This window comes from Leucoraja erinacea, chromosome 32 (assembly GCF_028641065.1).
Source record: "Leucoraja erinacea ecotype New England chromosome 32, Leri_hhj_1, whole genome shotgun sequence".
Taxonomy (NCBI): Eukaryota; Metazoa; Chordata; class Chondrichthyes; order Rajiformes; family Rajidae; genus Leucoraja; species Leucoraja erinaceus.
Window position 1 is genome coordinate 17,915,885 of NC_073408.1, and position 20,637 is coordinate 17,936,521.

At 41.7% G+C, this 20,637-nt stretch overlaps 1 protein-coding gene across 1 annotated transcript in view; it reads right to left on the reverse strand.

Annotated features, from left to right (window-relative positions):
* Positions 1-7,457: 7,457 nt before the first annotated feature.
* Positions 7,458-20,637, reverse strand: part of LOC129712410 (endothelial cell-selective adhesion molecule-like) — a 93,530-nt gene continuing 80,350 nt past the window's right edge. Inside the window, exon 7 of the mRNA XM_055660823.1 lies at positions 7,458-19,527. Coding sequence (XP_055516798.1) covers positions 19,131-19,527 — 397 coding nt within the window. The 3' untranslated portion in view covers positions 7,458-19,130. The remainder of the gene's footprint in view (positions 19,528-20,637) is intronic.

Consider the following 20,637-nt stretch of genomic DNA (forward strand, 5'->3'; position numbering starts at 1 on the left):
CTGTGAGGCAGCAGCTCTACCCCTGTGCCAATGCGCCATTGTGCTCATGTATAGTATGATTTTACTGAATAGTATGTAAAACAAATCATTTCACTCTATTCAGATATATGCGACAATAAAGTATCTTTGAACGATTGAACCATTTAAATTGTGGAATCTGGAAGCAGTGCAACACAAGACACCCTGAAAAATCTTCACAATAAAAATGTTTTTCTTTAATTTAATTAAAAATAAACAGATTTGTTTTGAAACTAGTGTGAATTGCTGGTGGGATCATAAGCCCAGACTGTTCTTTAGGGCTATACACAAAGTGCAAGAGTAACTCAATAGGTCAGGCAGTATCTGAGTTAGATTTTCATTGTTAGATGGCATTTAAGTTGGAACCCTTCTTCAGACTGGTCTGAAATGTGTCTGAGGCTGAAGAAGGTGTCCCTACCCGACACGTCATCTATCCATTTCCTCCACAGATGCCTCCTAACCTGTTGTGTTACTCTAGCACTTTGAGTTTTCCCTCAAGAATTCAGCTGTTCCTTGCATCTCCATTGATATGAGTGTTTAATGTGTGTGTTGTGACAGCATATGTATGAAAGGCCTATGACAGTGTCAAAAATATTATACACCAGGCCCTTACGAAGCTTTTCAAAACGGGGGGTGGCATGGCAGGATTACTAACATTTTATTTGAAATAATTGCACGCAGAGCATATCGCAAGCGTGAAGCTCAAAGTCCTTTGTGGCCGGGGTTCTGGGGTTTTCGATGCTCTCTGGTGCATTCTGAGCCTTCTTTTGGAGCATTTTTGCTTTCTAATTTTTGCAAGTTTTTGGTTCATCTGACTTCAGAACCCAATTCTCTGGCAAAGCATGAACAGCAAGGAAGAAGAAAGGTTGAAGCATGGTCTCAAAATAACCAACACCCCCACATATGTACCCATGCACATCTCCAATCAGAGGCTGCAGCATTGTGATCAAGAGCTGGTATCTTGGCTGATCCTCTCGCCTACTTGTCATTAGAAAATTGAAGTCAGCCACTTCAGGTACCTTTAGGTAGGCAGCCTAGGATTGGTAATCAAACCAGCGCAGGATCTTCACTGTGAATGGTTGGGTCCTAGGGAGTGCTAATGAGCAGAGGGGTTTAGGAGTTTAGGTACACAGTTCCTTGAAAATGGTGGCACAGGTAGATAGAGTGGTATAGAAGGCTTTTGGTACACTGGCCTTCATCAGTCTGCGTATTGAGTATGGAAGCTGAGATCTTTTGTTTGTTGCACAAGACGTTGGCGATGCCTCGTTTGGAGTATTGCGTTCAGTTTTGGTCACTCTGATGGAAAGAGTGCAGAGAAGATTGAAGAGGATGTTGCCAGGACTCAAAGGCCTGAGCTATAGGAAGCAAATGGGCAAGCAAGGATCTTTTTCCTCAGAACATAGGATGCTGAGGATTGATCTTATAGCGGTGTATAAGATCACGAGGGGAAATCATAGAATGAAAGAAGAGTAATTTACCCAGCTTAGGGGAATCAAGAATCAGAGGACATAGGTTTAGGGTGATAGGGAAAACCATTTATAAGAACCTGAGGGCAATTCAGATTCAAACATTATTGTCATTGTGCAGAGTACAGTACAGAGACACCTTTTCACTCAGAGGGTGATGAGTGTATGGAATGAGCTGCCGGAGGAGGTTGTTGAAGCAGGTACAATAAGAACATTTAAAAAACACTTGAACAGGTTCATGTATAGGAAAGACTCAGAAAAAATATGGGCCGAATGCTGGCAAATTAGGTTAGCTTAATTTGGGCATCTTTGTCGACATGGATGAGTTGTGTTCCATGCTGTCTGATTCTATTTTGCATTTGAGGCCTTAGTTATTGAGTGCAAGGACTAGAAGGATAAGGATCATGTGTGGGTAGATAAAATCACTTTAACTTGGCATCCTGTTTGGCGCAAACATTGTGGGCCAAAGGGCCTGTTCTCGCTGTACCATTCTAGTTTATCTCTTGAATATTAAATGCACAGGTTTCCATTTTAGTACATGTAGGTCTCGCTGAGTAATCAGCATTTAATCCTAAAATCCCCGGCTTAACCAGACTTTTAAGCAAGCTTTATCTTATAAATGCAGATGGAACCTACTTTCACCCATTCTCCCCACAATTGGCACTCATATAGCCAACGAGTGAATAGATGGGAGAAGTAGAAGAGAGAATAGAGTTGGCTTTCCAATGCCACTCAACCCAAGGATAAAGTTCAGACATCAATAATTGTGAAATAATGACCCTGTGACAAGAAATAGGAGCGGGGTAGGCTACCAGACATCGTTAGATAGACACAGAATGCTGGAGTAACTCAGCGGGACAGGCAGCACCTCTGGAGGGAAGGAATGGGTGACGTTTCGGTTCGACCCGAAATGTCACCCATTCCTTCTCTCCAGAGATGCTGCCTGTCCTGCTAAATTACTCCAGCATTTTGTGTCTATCTTTGGTTTAAACCAGCATCTACAGTTCCTTCCCACACACCAGGCTTCTTTGGCCTGACCCATCATTCAATGATCATAGCCGGCCTATACTTGCCTCAAAGCCCCTTATCTGCCCTAGCCTTCAATTCCCTCATCTTTCAAAAATATATCTGCCTTTATGTTACACATTTCTAATGATGTAGCTTCTGGGGTAGACAATGTCAGCAGTTCTACAAGAAGTTCCTGTGTGCCTCCATTTTAAATGACGCCCCTTATTTAGTAAATATCACCCATTGTTCAAGAACATGGTAAATGTTAAGATCCTGGTAGGTGTTGGAGAACAGAGAAACCGAGGGGTGCAGGTATATGATTTCATGAAAAATACCAAGTAGACATGGTGTGGAAAAAGGCATAAGATATGTTTGCCTTTTCCAGGTGAGACAGAGGTTCACCTACACCTCCTCCAACCTCATCTATTGCATTCGCTGCTCTAGGTGTCAGCTGCTCTACATCGGTGAGACCAAACGCAGGCTTGCCGATCACCTCATCCAACACCTCCGCTCGGTTTGCATTAACCAACCTGATCTCCCGGTGGCCCAGCACTTCAACTCCCCCTCCCATTCCAAATGCAACCTTTCTGTCCTGGGCCTCCTCCATGGCCAGAGTGAGTCCCACCGCAAATCGGAGGAGCAGCACCTCATATTTCACTTGGGTAGTTTACACCCCAGCGGTATGAACATTGACTTCTCCAATTTCAGGTAGTCCTTGCTTTCTCCCTCCTTTCCCCTCCCCTTCCCAGCTCTCCCACAGCCTACTATCTCCACCTCTTCCTTTCTTCTTCCCGCCCCCCCCCCCCCCCCCCCCCCCCACCCCCACCTTCACATCAGTCTGTCGACCCGAAACGTCACCTATTCCTTCGCTCCATAGATGCTGCCTTACCCGCTGAGTTTCTCCAGCATTTTTGTCTGCCTTCGATTTTTCCAGCATCTGCAGTTCTTTCTTAAACAGATATGTTTACCTTCATCAGTAAGGATATTGAGTACAAGAGTTGGGATGTCATGTTACAGCTGTACAAGGCATTACATAAAACATAGAATAGTAGAGCACATTAACAGGCACTTCAGCCCACAATGTATGTGCCAAACACAAAGCCCAGCTAAACTGATCTCATCTGCCTGTACATGATCCATATCACTCTTTTTGTTGCACTTTTTGTTGCCATGTGCCCCCCCTAAAAGCTTCTTAAATGCCACTATTTTATCTCCTCCACCACCACCCCTGGCAATGCATTCCAGGCCCCTACCTCTGTGTGAAAAAACTCCCTCCTCACACCGTACTGCTATGCCCTCTAGTGTTGCACATTTCCACCCTGAGAAGAAGGTTCTGACTGTCTCCCCTATCAATGTCTCTCATCATTGCATATACCTCTATCAGGTCCCCCCTCAATCTTTGACATTGCAGAGAAAATAATCCAAGTTCATCCAACGTCTACTTGTTGCTGAAACCCTCAAACTCAGGCAGCATTATGGGAAATCTCTTCTGCACCTTCTCCAAAGCCTCCACATCGTTCCTGTAATGGGGTGACCAGAAATGCATGCAAATTCCAAATGCAGCCTAAACAAAGTCTTGTAGTGCTGCACCATAACTTCCTGACTCTTAGACCTCAATAACGTGGCCACGTATGGAGGACTGTGGACACCTTCTGGTCGCTCTGCTTCAGGAAAGATGTCATTAAGCTGGAAAGGGTGCAAGAAATATTTACCAGGATGTTACTAGGTCTGTAAATTTATTTATTTATTTTTTAGTTTAGTTTAGTTTAAAGATACAGTGCGGAAACAGGTCCCGTTGGCCCACCGTGTCCACTATGACTAGTGATCCCCGCACACTAACACTATCCTACACACACTAGGGACAATTTACACATACATCAAGCCAATTAACCTACATACCTGTACGTTTTTGGAGTGTGGGAGGAAACCAAAGATCTCGGAGACAACCCACGAGGTCACGGGGAGAACGTACAAACTCCGTACAGACGGCACCTGCAGTCGGTAACAAACCAGGTCTCCGGCACTGCAAGCGCTGTAAGGCAGCAACTTTTCCACTGCGCCACCGTGCCGTACAGTTATACTGGGAGGCAAGATAAGCAGGTCTTCCCACTCCCCCTCTTGGAGGCTGAGGAGTGACCTTTCAGAGGTGTATCAAGCCATGAGAGCAAAGAAAAGGTAATGACCAACACAGTAATTTCTTCAGCGAAGGGGAGTCTAAAACTGGAGAGTGTAGGTTTAAACTGAGAGGAGAAAGATTTAAACGATACCTGAGGGGTAACTTACACAACGTGTGATGGGAGTTGTCAGAGGAAGTGGTAGAGGCAGATAGAATTGTGACATTGAGCAGATACCTGCGCAGGTACATGAACAGGTGAGGTGTGAATGGATAGGGACCAAGTGCAGACGTGGGACTAGCTCACTTTAAGCAGCTTGGTCAACATGGATGAGTTGGGCTGAAGGGCCAGTTTCCCCGCTGTATACTGTAACTCTCGGACTCTAATCCACCTTTGTGGAAAATGTCCTAGAATTGATTTTCCAAAGAAAATTTGGATCTTAGTTTTACATTGTTAATTAAACACCTAAGGCTCTGAAGAGAGATCCCTCCCATGATAGAAGTGGCAGTCTGCCAACACTCCAATATTTCATTTGATCTAGCATTTAAAAGACAAAAAAACGCCTCTGGTGAAGCAAGGTTCGTGTCCACCAGGAGAACCCCTACTGTTTCCTTTAATGTATTTTCGCTCTTTCAATTCATTTTAGATGTAACTTCACTGACTTATCTGTTTAATGAGACAGCCAAATAATATTTTATAAGATCCACTGGGAATTCTGGCTGCAACCAGCAAGCAAGTTAGCCTGGTGGGATTAGCATCACAGCATATTCAGAACCAAGAACAGTACAGCACAGAAACAGGCCCTTCAGCCCACAATATTAATGCTGAACCCGAAGCCAAGTTAAACTAATCTCCTCTGCTTGCATGTGAACTGTATACCTGCATATCCATGTCCAAAAGTCTCTTAAATGTCACTATCGGATCTGCCTCCACCACTAACCCTGGCAGCATGTCCAATCGCCCATCTCACCCTGTGTAATAAAACTAGCCCCTCTCACCTTAAAGCTATGCTCTCTGGCCCTTGACAGTTCAACCGCGGGAAAGACGGTCTGATCATCTATCTCATATATGCCTCCCATAATTTTGTATACTTCTGAGATTTCTCTTCAACTTCCAACATTCCAGAGAAAATACTTCTTCTTATAGTTCATCCACTCTAATCCAGGCAACATTCTAGTAAACCTCTTCTGCACCCACTCCAAAGCCTGCACATTCTTCCTACAATGTGGCATTCTACCAGAACTGCACACAATGCTCCAAATGTGACCTAATGTTTGTGTCCTGTAAAGCTACAACATATAGCAATGTTACAAAAATTTTGAGATTTAAAAAGTCAAGTCTGTAATTTATCCCATCAGATAAAGCATAAAAAGAAGTTTAATTTGACACCTAATTAACTTTCATATCTTCAGTATTAAAAAAGTTATGGAAATTTTCATACTCAGCATCCCTATGCTTTTCCATTAACTTAACACAAAATCTGTGATCAAGGACAGTCAAATGGCCATAACTTTCTTTAAAATTAAGAGAACTGAAAGACATTTTCAGTTATTCTAGATTGAACCATTCTGAAACAAATATGAAACAATCTTACTTAGATGCCTTGAAATTAAAGCATATAATTAGTTTGTTACCTAATTACAAAATTCAATGACCAGATCTAAACATCTATCAATTTCTTAAGAATAGATTAACATTTCTAAATAGTCTAAGTTTTCAAATAACATTCACACAAGAATTCACAATATAACATAATTTTTAAATCTCATTGTCATAGATTTATAGGCCAAATGGAAGGAATTTAATTTTTAATACCTGTAAATTAATGGCCATTTAAATCAACTTGAGAGTGGGTTTTTCTGGAACACGACCATTTGGAACGTTGCGGTTTGCAGTGAATTAGACCCCCATATCGGCATGAAAAACACTGCCGGTTGGTATGGGGACTAAATCACCGTTTCGCAACTTAAAATGTGAACTAAAGGCATTTTAAGGACCACGTATACATAAAAACAAACAGCTTTCGTTTACCTGTCACGTACATGAAATCCATCCCCATTGTTGGCGTTGTCGGCTTTAGAAACTGATTTTAAAATGACTCCAGCGCTGAACTAGTCGGGCGATTAAAAAAAAATACACAGAATGTTTGTTGGAACGATTCTTCAGCAAAACCTTGCAGTCCAACCAAATATAATCCAGGACATGGTAAGAAAAAAAAAATTTATTTTACCCCCCCCCCCCCCCCCACCCCCCCCCCCCCTCGCCCCTCCCCCCCCCCCCCCCCCCCCCCCCCCTCAAAGTCGCCAAAATCGCGCACACGGTCAGTGGCAGATTTGCAGCACTGCTGAAGGTAAGTATTGTAACATACCTACAACATGACTGACCGATGCAGGCAAGCCTGCCATACACTTTCTTAACTGGTGTTCCCACTTGCTGGGGACTTGGACATACCCCATGTTAGGACACATAGGGAGGCTCTTTGTCCCATTGTGTATGTGCTGGGCCTATTAATAATAGCTGTGGGCTATGAGACTAAATATGGATTAATTCCCCAATTGGTTGGAGAGCTGAGCAATGAAACTGAGACAGAGTAACTCACAATCTACAGGTAACATAGAAAATAGGTACAGCAGTAGGCCATTCGGCCATTCGAGCCAGCACCGCCATTCAATACCATCATGGCTGATCATCCAAAATCACTACCCCGTTCTTGCTTTCTCCCCATATCCCTTGATTTTGTTAGCCCTAAGAGCTTTATCTAACTCTCTCTTGAATACAGGTGGATGATGAAGCTAGTAGCTTTTCTATCGCTTAACTTTAAAATAAAAGTTGCACCAATAACACAATAAAATCTGATCGGCAAATAGTTCAGAGTTTATTAATATACAGTAGACTGAACAAATACTCCAACCATGAAATGAAGTCCATTGAATTTTGATACAAATCAATCTTACTCATTTCAAAAGAGGCCTGATAATGTCAGAGTAGCAAAGAAGCATCAAATAGTTTGATTCCAGGTAGGTTGGCCGAAAACATTCCATGAAATACAAATATCAATAAAAAAACAAGTCCAAAAACACAACTATTGATAAAAGCAAGTTGTAAAACTCATTGAATGCAGCATTAGGTGAACACCGTCATCATCATGTGAAACAGTGGCATCAGTATAAGCAGAATACAGTGGACACAAGTCATTATTGCATGGTCAACCTCAGGCTAATGGCATCATTGGTGGGACTGTTCTCCATCACACTACCTTGGCATTCGGCAACCCATACAGTTTTAACAAAGTAGTCAGACTGCTAAATAAAAATTAGTCAGAGAACATAAATAATTCTTTGGCATCTTATAATTTTGGAACACCTCGTTCTTGATTCCTGGCTTTCCTCACTCTTGAAACTTGGCACAATGCAATGTCGTTAATTTACTTCAACCCTTTTCAAACTATCCTGTCGCACAGATCTCATGCTTTGTTTCCAATTAAAATTCCTGTAAAGGTTTTAGTTAAGCAATCTCCAGATCTGTCAGAATCAGATGTACTCGCAGAAACAAGATTCTGGCAGTGTCATAATTAGCTTTGCTGGCGGTGTTATTAGTCTGGGTTTAAGATACCAATAATATTAGAGCAGTGACGTGAGGCTCTAGTCCTACAGCATTAGACTTTTAGACTTTAAAGATACAGCGCAGAAACAGGCCCTTCGGCCCACCGAGCTCACACCAACTAGTAATCCTGTACACGCACACACTTCAGGAACCTGAACCTGAACATCTTTGGAGTTTGGGAGGAAACCGGAACACCCAGAGAAAACCCAAGAAGTCACAGGGAGAATGTACAATCTCCGTACAGACAGCACCCGTTGTCGGGTCTCTGGAGCTGTAAGGCAGCAACTCTACTGCTGCACCACTATAGCTTCCCTATTTTAATGAAAAGACAGAATTAATTGGCGTTAATAAACATTGTAACTATCTTGTGGAAAGTACAGTGATGTGCAACAGGATTAACACAGTTTGAGGAAGTCTGAGTTAAAAGTCCTTCTTCAGGAACTTAGGAGTATTCTGTCTCTCACTGCAAGTAGTTGCTCCTCTCTGGTTACTCTGCATTGCACCTCTGGACAGATCACCCATTAATAAAATGAATTTTAACTCGACTTTCTCTTGCCTACTTGTACCTCTTCTGGACTGGCATATGCATTGAATGGCAATTTTGTGGTAATCAGTGTAACAGATTCAAAATAGTGCCAGGATTGAGTAATTGTGAAATATATTCAATAATGAAGTTAGCCATTGAATCGGGAACTATGCCTTTTGTCTGGCTTTGTGCCTTAGGTAACTTGCTGAAAGGAAAGGAAACATAAATATGTGGGAAGAGGAAAGGTATGAAGTTTTTGGTTAAATAGCTTGTATTAAAGATGACCACCATGGGCTAATATGGGCAATAGACATCATTTCCATTAAGTTGCTATTAGCACAAAGGGAGGTGGTGGCTGCTTCACTGGCCCAGAGCAGGTAGCCTTGTAAATCACCCATGGTTTTACATTATTTAATTGCAATGAGTAAAAAGTCAAAGTGGAGAGAATGTTTCCACGAGTGGCAGAGCCTAGGACCAGATAGCAGAGCCTTAAATTAAAAAGATGCATCATTCAAAAGAAGATGAGAACAAATGTGGTATTAGAATCATAGAAAATAGGTGCAGGAGTAGGCCATTCGGCCCTTCCAGCCTGCACCGCCATTCAATATGATCATGGCTGATCATCACTCAGTATCCTGTACCTGCCTTCTCTCCATACCCCCTGATCTCTTTAGCCACAAGGGCCACATCTAACTCCCTCTTAAATATAGTCAACGAACTGGCCTCAACTACATTCTGTGGCAAAGAATTCCAGAGATTCACCATTCTCTGTGTGAAAAATGTTTTTCTCATCTCAGTCCTAAAAGATTTCTCCTTTATCCTTAAACTGTGTTCTGAACTTCCCCAACATCGGGAACAATCTTCCTGCATCTAGCCTGTCCAACCCCTTAAAAATTTGTAAGTTTCTATAAGATCCCCCCTCAATCTTCTAAATTCTAGCGAGTACAAGCCGAGTCTATCCAGTCTTTCTTCATATGAAAGTCCTGATATCCCAGGACATTCACTAGCATGGATGGCTGTGGAGGCCAAATCTTTGCCTATTTTCACAGTGGAGATTGATAGGTTCTTGATTAAGAGTGTCAAAGGTTATGGGGAGAAGGCAGGAAAATGGGGTTGAGAGGGAAAGATAGACTTGATGGACCGAATGACCTAATTCTGTTCCTAGGACATGAATTTATGCACTTTGTACAATTTAATCCACTATCAATGTAAAGCATTTCTTAAATACCCAGTAATGTATTAGTAGTTCAGTCACTTCCAGATCCCTCCCCCATTATCCTTTCAGTTATCCAAGCAAGGATAATGACATTACATATTAATAATTATTTTTTTCCATATTAATTACTAAGTACATTAGCACATGTTGTTGGCGTCACATCTAGTAACTGCCTTTCATCCTGTTAAAGAAGGATTACCCTGACAAATAGGGATTATCCTTCTGGTGGATCATACAGGCCATTTAGCTTCCATTGTCTGTCTAGCAAGAATTACAAAATATAAAACCCTCCAAGGACACATAATCACTTCCCCTCCCAAAAAATAAATGCAAAATGGACCATTTATTTTTTTGAGAACATTACAATGTCAGAATCAAACCAAACTGTTAGCAAGTTGTTCCTTCATGTGTTATGTGTTTCAGGTTGAACTCAGTTTCAGAAGCCAATGTTGCCTGCAAGCTGTATAACATAAAAGACATTTAAAACCAGACCACAAAATATATGCATTTAGTAATTTATATCCTCAGAATTTCTAGCAGCAGAAAGGCAAACATTTAAGGACATCTTTCATTAAGCTGTGTTTCAAATCCACATGTTTGGCTGTTGAGAAACCCATATCGATAAATAATTTACAAGGTGTCGTAGCAACTCAAAGGGTCAGTCCCGCTGAGTTACTCCAGCACTTTGTATCTTTTTCTGTAAACCAGCATCTGCTGTTCCAAGTGTCTCAATATTTAACTCTATCGGTTATAATCAGTAAGTAACTAGATAAAGCTGGAAGGTAGACAAAAAATGAAACCTTTTTTGACATGTTGAGACCCAGACTGAAGGGTCTCGACCCGAAACGTTGCCTATTCCTTCTCTCCATAGATGCTGCCTCACCCGCTGAATTTCTCCAGCATTTTTTGTCTATCTTCGATTTTTCCAGCATCTGCAGTTCTTTCTTAGATAAAGCTGGAAGTGAGCAGTCTCATATGGTCGTGTGGTGCCTGAAACCTGCTTCATGGCAATAGGGAGTTAAAGAGGAATATTCTACAGGATGGTCACTACATTTGCCACAAGTGTATACTGGTGCAGATATGTGGCTGGCTTGGGGATGAAGGTCAGAGATGGAGAGTGTACAAGGAGGATTCTTATTAAGAGGCAAATCATAGATTGAAGAGACAGATTACAAATAATTAAGGTTTTGATTGATTTAATGAAGCAAAGACTATTTCCATTAGCAGAAAGACTGCTACCACAAGGACATTCAATTTTAGGCAAAGGACCAAGCCAAGATTAAAAATGTTTTCTGATGCAATACCCAGTCTGAAGCAATGGTGGAGTTAGATTCAACAAATATTTTAAAAAGGAGGTACACAAAAATGCTGGAGAAACTCAGCGGGTGCAGCAGCATCTATGGAGCGAAGGAAATAGGTGATGTTTCGGGCCGAAACTCTTCTTTAGCTTGGGTAGATAGATAAATGGACTGATTTACAGGATTGTGAATAAAGAATACAAGCAGTGCATTGTAAAGAGACAACATACATGAGGAAGGATGTGGAGGGTTTGATGTTGGGAGTTCTCCAGGACATTGCCTGGAATGGACTGTATTAATTATAAGGAGAGGTTGGAAAAACATGGATTGTTTTCTCTGGATTGTTATCGCAGTCGCTGCCTCAAAAAGGCTGGCAGTATCATCAAAAACCCATACCATCCTGGCCACACACTCATCTCCCTGCTACCTTCGGGTAGAAGGTACAGGAGCCTGAAGACTGCAACGACCAGGTTCAGGAATAGCTACTTCCCCACAGCCATCAGGCTATTAAACCTGGCTCGGACAAAACTCTGAACATTAATAGCCCATTATCTGTTATTTGCACTTTATCAGTTTTTTTATTCATGTGTTTTGTAGTCAATGCCTACTGTGTTCTGTTGTGCTGAAGCAAAGCAAGAATATCATTGTCCTATCAGGGACACATGACAATAAACTCACTTGAACTTGAACTTGAAGCATCGGAGGCTGAGGGGAGACCTGATAGAAGTATATAAAATTATGGGAGGCATAGATAAGGTAGAGACTTTCACCCAGGTTGAAAATGTCAAATGTTAAAGCTCATTGTTTTAAGGTGAGTGAGAGAAATGTTTGATTGATTAAAAGATAGCCCGCTGAGTCCACACTGACCCCCAATCATCCATCACACTACTTTTTACATTATCCTACTTTCTCATCGAGAACTGTGGTGCACAAATTCAGCTGAGGTCAGCACTGTGACACAGCGGTAGAGCTACTGCTTCACTGCACCAGAGACCCAGGATTGATTCTGACTACGGGTGCTGTATGTACTTTCTCCCTGTGACCATGTGGGTTTTCTCTGGGTGTTCCGGTTTCCTCCCACATTCCAACAATGTGCAGGTTTTAGAGTAATTGGCTTCTCGCCTTAAGATTAATTGCCCCTAGTGTGTAGGATGCGAAGTGAGATGTCAGAACTAGTGTGCAGGTGATCGATGGTCGGTGTGGTCTCGTTGGGATGAAGGGCCTGTTTCCATTCTGCATCTCTAAAACTCCAAAATTATATTAATACAGCTTCCTGTTCCTCTTCATCATAATTCACAAAGTTCTATCATCATAAATTCAGCTTGTTCAGATAAACCCAAGGGCAACACAAAAGTACAATCTTCTTTCAAAGGGGAGCACAACTCTGTCCACTGTCTGTGTACACATAAAATCGGATGTATACTCTCTGTAAACCTTTCAAATATGAACATTAATCTATGCTCCAATTTCCTAGGTCAAAATGGTAGGTTTCAAAGTTACTTCAGTAACCTTAATTAACCAATATCTTTTCATTTATCTTATATTAATAATTATTGACATAGTAACTAGTTTCAACAACTCTTCCACTACCCCCAACTCTGGCTCCCATGCCACAAGTAACCTCAATAGTAAACATCCTAACTGAAGGGAGGTTTGATAGGCTTGAGGATTCAATCAAGATTAGAAGTCGTGAGGTGTAATTAAATATGAGGCATCTGAATGGCTTTCAGCAAATAATTACTCAACATGATCTCATTGTACAGTGAGAATGACCTGCCCTCAACAAAATCCCATGCTTTGATGCTATCCGTTCATGAATGGCGAAGTGTTTGTCATCCACAACTAATGTATTGGACATTTCTACACAACAATAACTCAATTCAAGCCACACCCAGGCAAATAATTCCAACACATTGTGTGCAGTTTTCAATGTGGACCTCCATCCAGTTTTGATCAACTGCAGATAAACTAATGTAAATAATTCCTATGTGTTAGATTCTACTGAACCCTGACTCATGGCTTTAATAAATTTCCTTTTCTTTTAAACTGAAAAGGCTACAAAAAAGTTTAAGACAATGTCGGACCCCAGGGGAAATGGGAATATCCATGTTGATTCAAAATAAAGTCACATTTTAAGAAGACAAATCAGATAGCATGTAAAACACAATGCTAAGTAATAAACAATTTTCAGACTTAAATGTATTTTATGATGCTTCTTTGTTTAGTGTAGTTTAGAGATACAGCAACGCAACAGGCCCTTCAAGCCACCAACCAGCGATCCCCGCACATTCACACTATCCTACACACACTAGGGACAGTTTGCACATACACCAAGCCAATTAACCTACAAACATGTCCGTCTTTGGAGTGTGGGAAGAATCTGAAGATCTCGGAGAAAAACCCACGGGGTCACGGGGAGAACATACAAACTACTTACAGACAGCACCCATAGTCAGGATCGAACTTGGGTCTGCAGTTCTACCGCTGCGCCACCGTGCCGCCCTTAAGTTTAGTTGGAGCTCAGATCCATATCGACAAGAAGAACTGAGGAGATATAAAGAGATGACCAAATCACTCTATATATTATCTGGTCATTATCAGAACATCAACTTGGCAATGTTCCTTAAATGCCCAAGCTTTCTCCAATGGAAATCTTGTAAATGGAATGTTGTAGGATTTATTGCATTTTGGTAATAACCACAAGCACACAAGTCTGGAAGGCTTCTGTCAGGTTGGTAGCTTTGGGCATCAACTGATACTTGTTTTTGATCAACTGAGGAGCAGCAACATTAAGCTAATAGCAATATTCTTCATCATCATCATCTCCCTGGTGCATCGTTGATCACCATTTATTTGTAAGTGCCTTCACCCTGCCTTCTGTTTGATGTCAAGGACCTGTCCATGTGGTGGTGGGGAGGTGGGGTGGGGGTGAGTAAAAAGAGAGAGTAGCACAGATGAGGAAAAACATTTTCACCCAAAGAGTTGTAAATTTGTGGAATTCACTGCCTCAGAAGGCAGCGGAGGCCGATTCACTGGATGCATTCAAAAGAGAGTTAGATAGAGATCTTAGGGCTAGCGGAATCAAGGGATATGGGGAAAAGGCAGGAACGGGGTACTGATTGTGGATGATCAGCCATGATCACATTGAATGGCGGTGCTGGCTCGAAGGGCCAAATGGCCTACTCCTGCACCTATTTTCCATGTATCTATGTAGGTGAAAGGTGTACTAAATTTGGGGGTCTCAAATTAAACAAATAATCGACTGATAAAGCCAAAATATCTGATCATATAGCTCTGGCATAAAGAGAAGCAGCGTGCTCTCAGGGAATAGGCAGTTTGACTATTTGCTCCCATCAAATTAGCCCTTTCTAGAATCTAATGAAAATGTCCACAGCAAAGATCAAAGGGAATGGCTCAACAAACAAAACCGGTGTCCCGATCCAAAATCTCACCCATCCTTTTTCTCCAGAGATGCTTCCTGACCTGCTGAGTTACTCCGACTTTGTGTCTATCTTTACAATCTGGTCAAGGCATTTCTGGGGCTTTCCATGCACCTCCATTAAGTTCTCCTTAAGACGTTAGGGCACCTTATCCACACAACAGGATGAGACGGATGATATATGAAGGAGTAGGAAAGAACTGCAGATGCTGGTTTAAATCGAAGGTAGACACAAAATGCTGGAACAACTCAGCAGAACAGGCAGCACCTCTGGATAGAAGGAATGGGTGACGTTTCGGGTCGAGACCCTTCTTCAGACTGATGATATGTGAAACTCTGTGAAAAGATGTCCACTCACCCAAGCCTCAAATGTCCAGTCCCTTACCCCAAGACTATCCTTAAGCTAAACTCTTCAGTTAACATGTGCCTTGCATTGTTGAAAAGGAATAGGTGATATTTTGGTGTGTAAAAAAAAAACATGCTTCATAAGAAGAGGAGGCAGCAGCAGAAACAATGTGAGCAGGACATTGTTATCTATTGCAAGGGAGGTGGGTCCCAGCAATATAAGTGGGAGTAGTGTGGACAGGGTTTTGTGTGTCAGTATTGACTTATGATCGAGTTTCAGGAACATAAGGAAACTCCTGTATACTATTTGCCTTCCTAGTTGCTTGTGACACCTTCAAGTTTTATGCTTCAGGTAAAGGATTCAAAATGGATCTGAAACACACAATACTTACTAATCTCAACAACGTTTATTTATCCAACTAGCCTTGTATCATGTACAAACCTTCTATATTATGTGTGTAGGAAAGAACTGCAGATGCTGGTTTAGACACAAAAAGCTGGAGTAACTCAGCGGGATGGGCAGCACCTTTCGTCAACCATTCCTTCTCTCCAGAGATGCTGCCTGTCCCACTGAGTTACTCCAGTTACTTTCTACCTTCTATACAGTATTATAGTTGGTTTCACTTAATTATTCTGTCTGGTTTAGGCTCAAGGATCGATCTATGAGGAAATCAGCTACTTTCACATTGCTCTATTTTAAATTACCCTTTTACCCTTATTCTTAACCAATCCATGTTTATACATGCATTTTGAAGAATGGTCCCAACCCAACATCCATGTTCTCTAGAGATGTTGCCTGCCTGAGTTTAGTTTAGTTTATAGACACAAAATGCTGGAGTAACTCAGGCAGGATCTCTGGAGAGAAGGAATGGGTGACCCTTCTTCAGACTGATCAGATTTGGTTTAGTTTAGTTTAGAGATTCAGCGCGGAAACAGGCCCTTCGGCCCACCAATAGCATTAACGCTATCCTACACACACTAGCGCCAATTGACACTTATACCATGCCAATCAACCTACCAAACCTTGGTGCGTGGGAGGAAACCGAAGATCTCGGAGAAAACCCACACGGTCACGGGGAGAACTTACATACTCTGTACAGACAGCACTCGTAGTCAGAATCGAACCCAGGTCCCCAGTGCTGCAAGTGCTGTAAGGCAGCAGCTCTACCGCTGCGCCACCGTGCCGCCCAGCTAATCCAGCACAAGATTTTGTCTTTCCTTGGTAAACCAGCATTTGCTGTTTCTTGCTTCTTCATGTTTATTTGCTACCTGGATCCCATGAGTATTGTGTAGTAACCAATTATTGGCACATTAACAAAGTACGTTCTGAAAATCTACTTAATGTACCTTGCTAGTTTCTTCCTCAAAGAATGAATAGATTTGGGAAACACAATTACCTTTTCAAAATATTGCGTTCATTCCGAATAATAACATTGATTTCCTAAGTGCTCCTTTACTCATCCTAATAATGCTTTCTGGTATTGCTATTTACTCCACATTGATGTCGATGGTTTATAATTCCCCATTTTTGCTTTCCATCCTTTCTTGAATATTTGCTGTCTTCCAATTCATGAGAGCCAATTAAGACTCTGGGGAATTATGGTGAAGTAAAATGAATGCATCTGCTCTCTGTGTACTTAAAACCCTTGATGTAAGTCATCAGGACCAATGGTTTGTTAGGTTTAATTATGATTAATTCCTGGAATATATTTATTTTCTTAAATGTATTATCTTTTATTGCTCAGCCTTGTCAAACTTGTGATTCCCCACACTATATATCTTCCACGTCTTCTACAGTTAAAATGAATGCAAAATATTTGTTTTAATTTTTCTGCCATTTCTTTATCCCTTATTATAATGTTTACAGCCTCTGCCGTATTCATGCTAGCTTGTGTTAATCACTTTCTTTTTATGAACAAGCCCATTTTGTTCCTAATTAGTTTACTCTCAAGTTTTGTTTTCTCCCTTCTATCTATTTCTTGGTTCATTCATGGATGGTGTTTAATATCTTGCCAATTGTACCACTGGAATACTCATGGATAATTGTCTGTTATATCTTTAACTGTTTGTCACTGCATTTCATGAATAATGGCAGATAAACAATCTGCGATTCCAAACATCTCGGAATACTTTGTGATGCTAGGAAAACTGGCCTCTTAAGAGTCAGAGAGACAGGCCCTTCAGCCCAACTTGCCCATGCCGACCAACATGCCCCATCTACAAGAGTCCCACCTAGCTGCATTTGGCCCTTATCACGGTAAACCTAGCCTATCCATGCACCTGTCCATATGTTTCTTAAATGTTATGATAGTACCTGCCTCAACTACCTCCCCTGGCAGCTCATTCCTTATACCTACCGCCCGTTGTGTAAAAAAGTTGCCCCTCAGGTTGCTATTAAATCTCCCCCACCCCCCCTTGTCTTAAACCTATGTCCTCTGGTTCTTGATTCCCCCACTCTGGGTAAAAGATTGTATATATTTACCCTATCTATTCCTCTTATGATTTTGCACATCTCTAGATGATCACTCCTCATCAGCCTCTCCTATAGCTCAGGCCCTCGAGTCCTGGCAACAGCAGCTCTGCAGACATTCCAGCTTTCCGGCTCTTGTATGTCCTCAGGATACACTCTGCTTATACCAGATAATATAGTTCTAGCATTTACCACAGGGAACACAAGGTACTGGAGTAACTAAGTGGGTCAGGCATCATCTAGAAAGGTTAGGATCCTTCTTCACGTTAGAGTGAGGCATTTCATGAATAATACACACTCGTGTATTAAAAGCCTATTGATTTGTCTCCAACATACGGATGATCTGTGGAACTTTCCCGACCCAAAATGTCACCTATCCACGACCTCCTGAGACGCTGCCTGACCCCACTGAGTTACTCCAGCAGTTTGTGTTCTACGTAAGATTCCAGCAACAGCAGTTCCTTGTGTCGACGTGTAGTATAGGGAAGCTGAAAACATTTATGAAAATGTAATTGGATCAAGGTGGCAGTCATAGGCCACAAGATGAAGCATAACCAATGATCCCCTTCATTCCAAGTCTTTCCCGTACTGATGTCAACGTCCTTTGTTCCCTCTCATGCACCAATTCGCCAAGTTTGGATTTCTCTCTGTTGGCAGCCAACTGTAATTGATGCAGCCTATTCCCCACGTACGAATGGCAAACATCATGAGTGAGAACAGTAGCTCATTCAACTCTCAGGGGGCTCTGGTGTTCAGTTCGATCTGCCCCATACTTGACCGTGCAACAAAAATCTACCACAAGATCAATTGCATTTATTGTCCAGCCTTCTGAGTGAGGTAATTTCATAATTCATACACTCTCGTGAGTTAGAGAGCATACTCATTTGGCTCCAGTGTTGTGATTACATTGCTTTGGTATCAATTTCTGCTGAAGGAAATAGTGTTTGCTTTTTCTGTACTGTTGGGTCCTCAATTATTTTATTTTAATTGCTTTGATCTGATCATCATAATCTTCTGTATGCAAGGATGATTCAACCTAAAAGGTGAAGTGATGCTGACAAAAGCATTAGATTATGTTGTCATGCTGTTATCTCATATTATAGAGCTGGGGGATAAAAGCTACAAAGAGGAAAATGTAAACTGCCCAGAAAAATGATACATTGTGATGCGAGTCAGTAGTCATGTCTGAATTCCTCTTCAGTGGGGATTAGCAAGTGTGATTCTCAGTACTTTTTATGGGTATAACTAAAATTGAATGAATAACCTTTAAAACAAGCCATATGGTGAATTGAAGTGCTTGAGGAACGTTAGTTTGGTGTCAAGATGAGAACAGCCAGAAGTAGAGCTAGGATTATAAGGATTCAGTCTGGAGAAAGTAGTATGTTTGAAATGTTAGTGGGATACCAAGGTAGAAATAGTTCTCAGCTCATCAATCCACTAAATGTTTTACTTCTGGCTTCTTTAGATTTCTAGCTGTAAAATGTTTTAAAACGAGGTTTACGAGACTTCAGGTAATTGTTTACAATGTTGCACTGCAACCATAAATAGGTTGCATCCGAAGCCTATTGTTTGGTAACATGAGGAAAATCACTGGAGAATCTCGTGCCATGATACTGCCAAGGTGCCCCTACACCAGTGATCCGAATTGACTCTGAGCTGGCACCATGACTGGCACCGCCCCCATCCTGGCAAGATTTGATGAGGACATTGGGGGCAACGTGGGCTCCTGTTCCGGTGTCTGCTGCTGGGCTCTGTTCTGCCACTTGGGGGAAGGACTAGAGTGGTGAGTGTTGACAGTCGGTGCAGTAGCTGGTCTTTGGGCACTTTTTGGACGTTTGCCACTTCCGGCGCGACTGACGTTCATTGCGGTGATAGTTGACGCAGTGTCCGACGGTGGCTTGGCGGGATACGGCTTGTAGGCGCGCATTGTGCTATTCACTGAAGACAGGGTGCCATTTTTGGAGATGATGTCAGAGCTCCCATTCTTCATCCATACGTTTCCCACTGGTGCCTGAGAATCCTCTCTATGAACAAAACAAGCGTTAAAATCAGTGCAATTTACAACAATCCAAGTAGGGACAGCGAGGATCATTGCTTTAAATTGTTTTAGCTCATCACGTTTAGCTCATCAATGCAAACGTTGACTATAATGTGTATTAATAATGTGTAAAGTGTTAACAAGATGGAGCAAGGTGAGAAAGTATAGCATCCTATACAAAACTTCCATTATGTCTTATGATCTCTGGGACTCGCATCTTACTTTTTTGCTCATATGTGAAACAACGTTCTTGGTACTCTCTGTAAATATCCCTTGGTTGTTTTAATCTAACATATTTTTCCACCAGAAAACTGACCCTTGTTTTACTCTCATGAGGTTGTGGGAATGGCTGGTGAAATAACGCTATGAGACATATGTATGGAATGGGTCGAATGAGTTAAAATCACAACATTTTTGCAGAAAGTTAAATAAGTCTTGGGTGAATGTTTTACTGTAACCAAGACGTTATTAGTAGCAAATCAGTGGCGAGCTCTAGTGTGTACAAATAAATGTGACAGGCAGTTAGTTATGAGTGGGTCAACAGATGTTTCAAAGGACTATAATCGGTGTTGAGTTCTCCTATCCTCCATAATTGAAAATTAAGTAGCCAAGCATATTTGCTTCCTGTTTTCTTTTTACTGTCTCTACCAAGTTGTTCTCACGAGCCCTTCCTACATTCCTTAACCCAGAAACATTGCTGCTTGTTTGATCTCACAGTGATGACTTAAGATGTCATTAGCTCTATAGGTGACATCAACAAAACTGCTGTTGTATTCAAGTGAATTGCTTATTGAAGTGACAAACGCTGTTTCTGGTTCATGTATATAGATACAGTATGTAACTGTGCCTATATGCTGTGATCCAACGCATCAAATGGGGCAGCACAGTAGAGTTGCTGCTTTACAGTGCCAGTGACCCAGGTTCGATCCTGACTATGGGTGTTGTCTGCATGGAGTTTGTATGTTCTCCTTGTGTCCACATGGGTTTTCCCTGGGTGCTCCGGTTTCATCCCACATCCCAAAGATGTGCAGGTTTGCAGGTAAATTGGCTTCTGTAGATTATCACTAGTATATAGGATAGATGTAGAGTTTGGGGA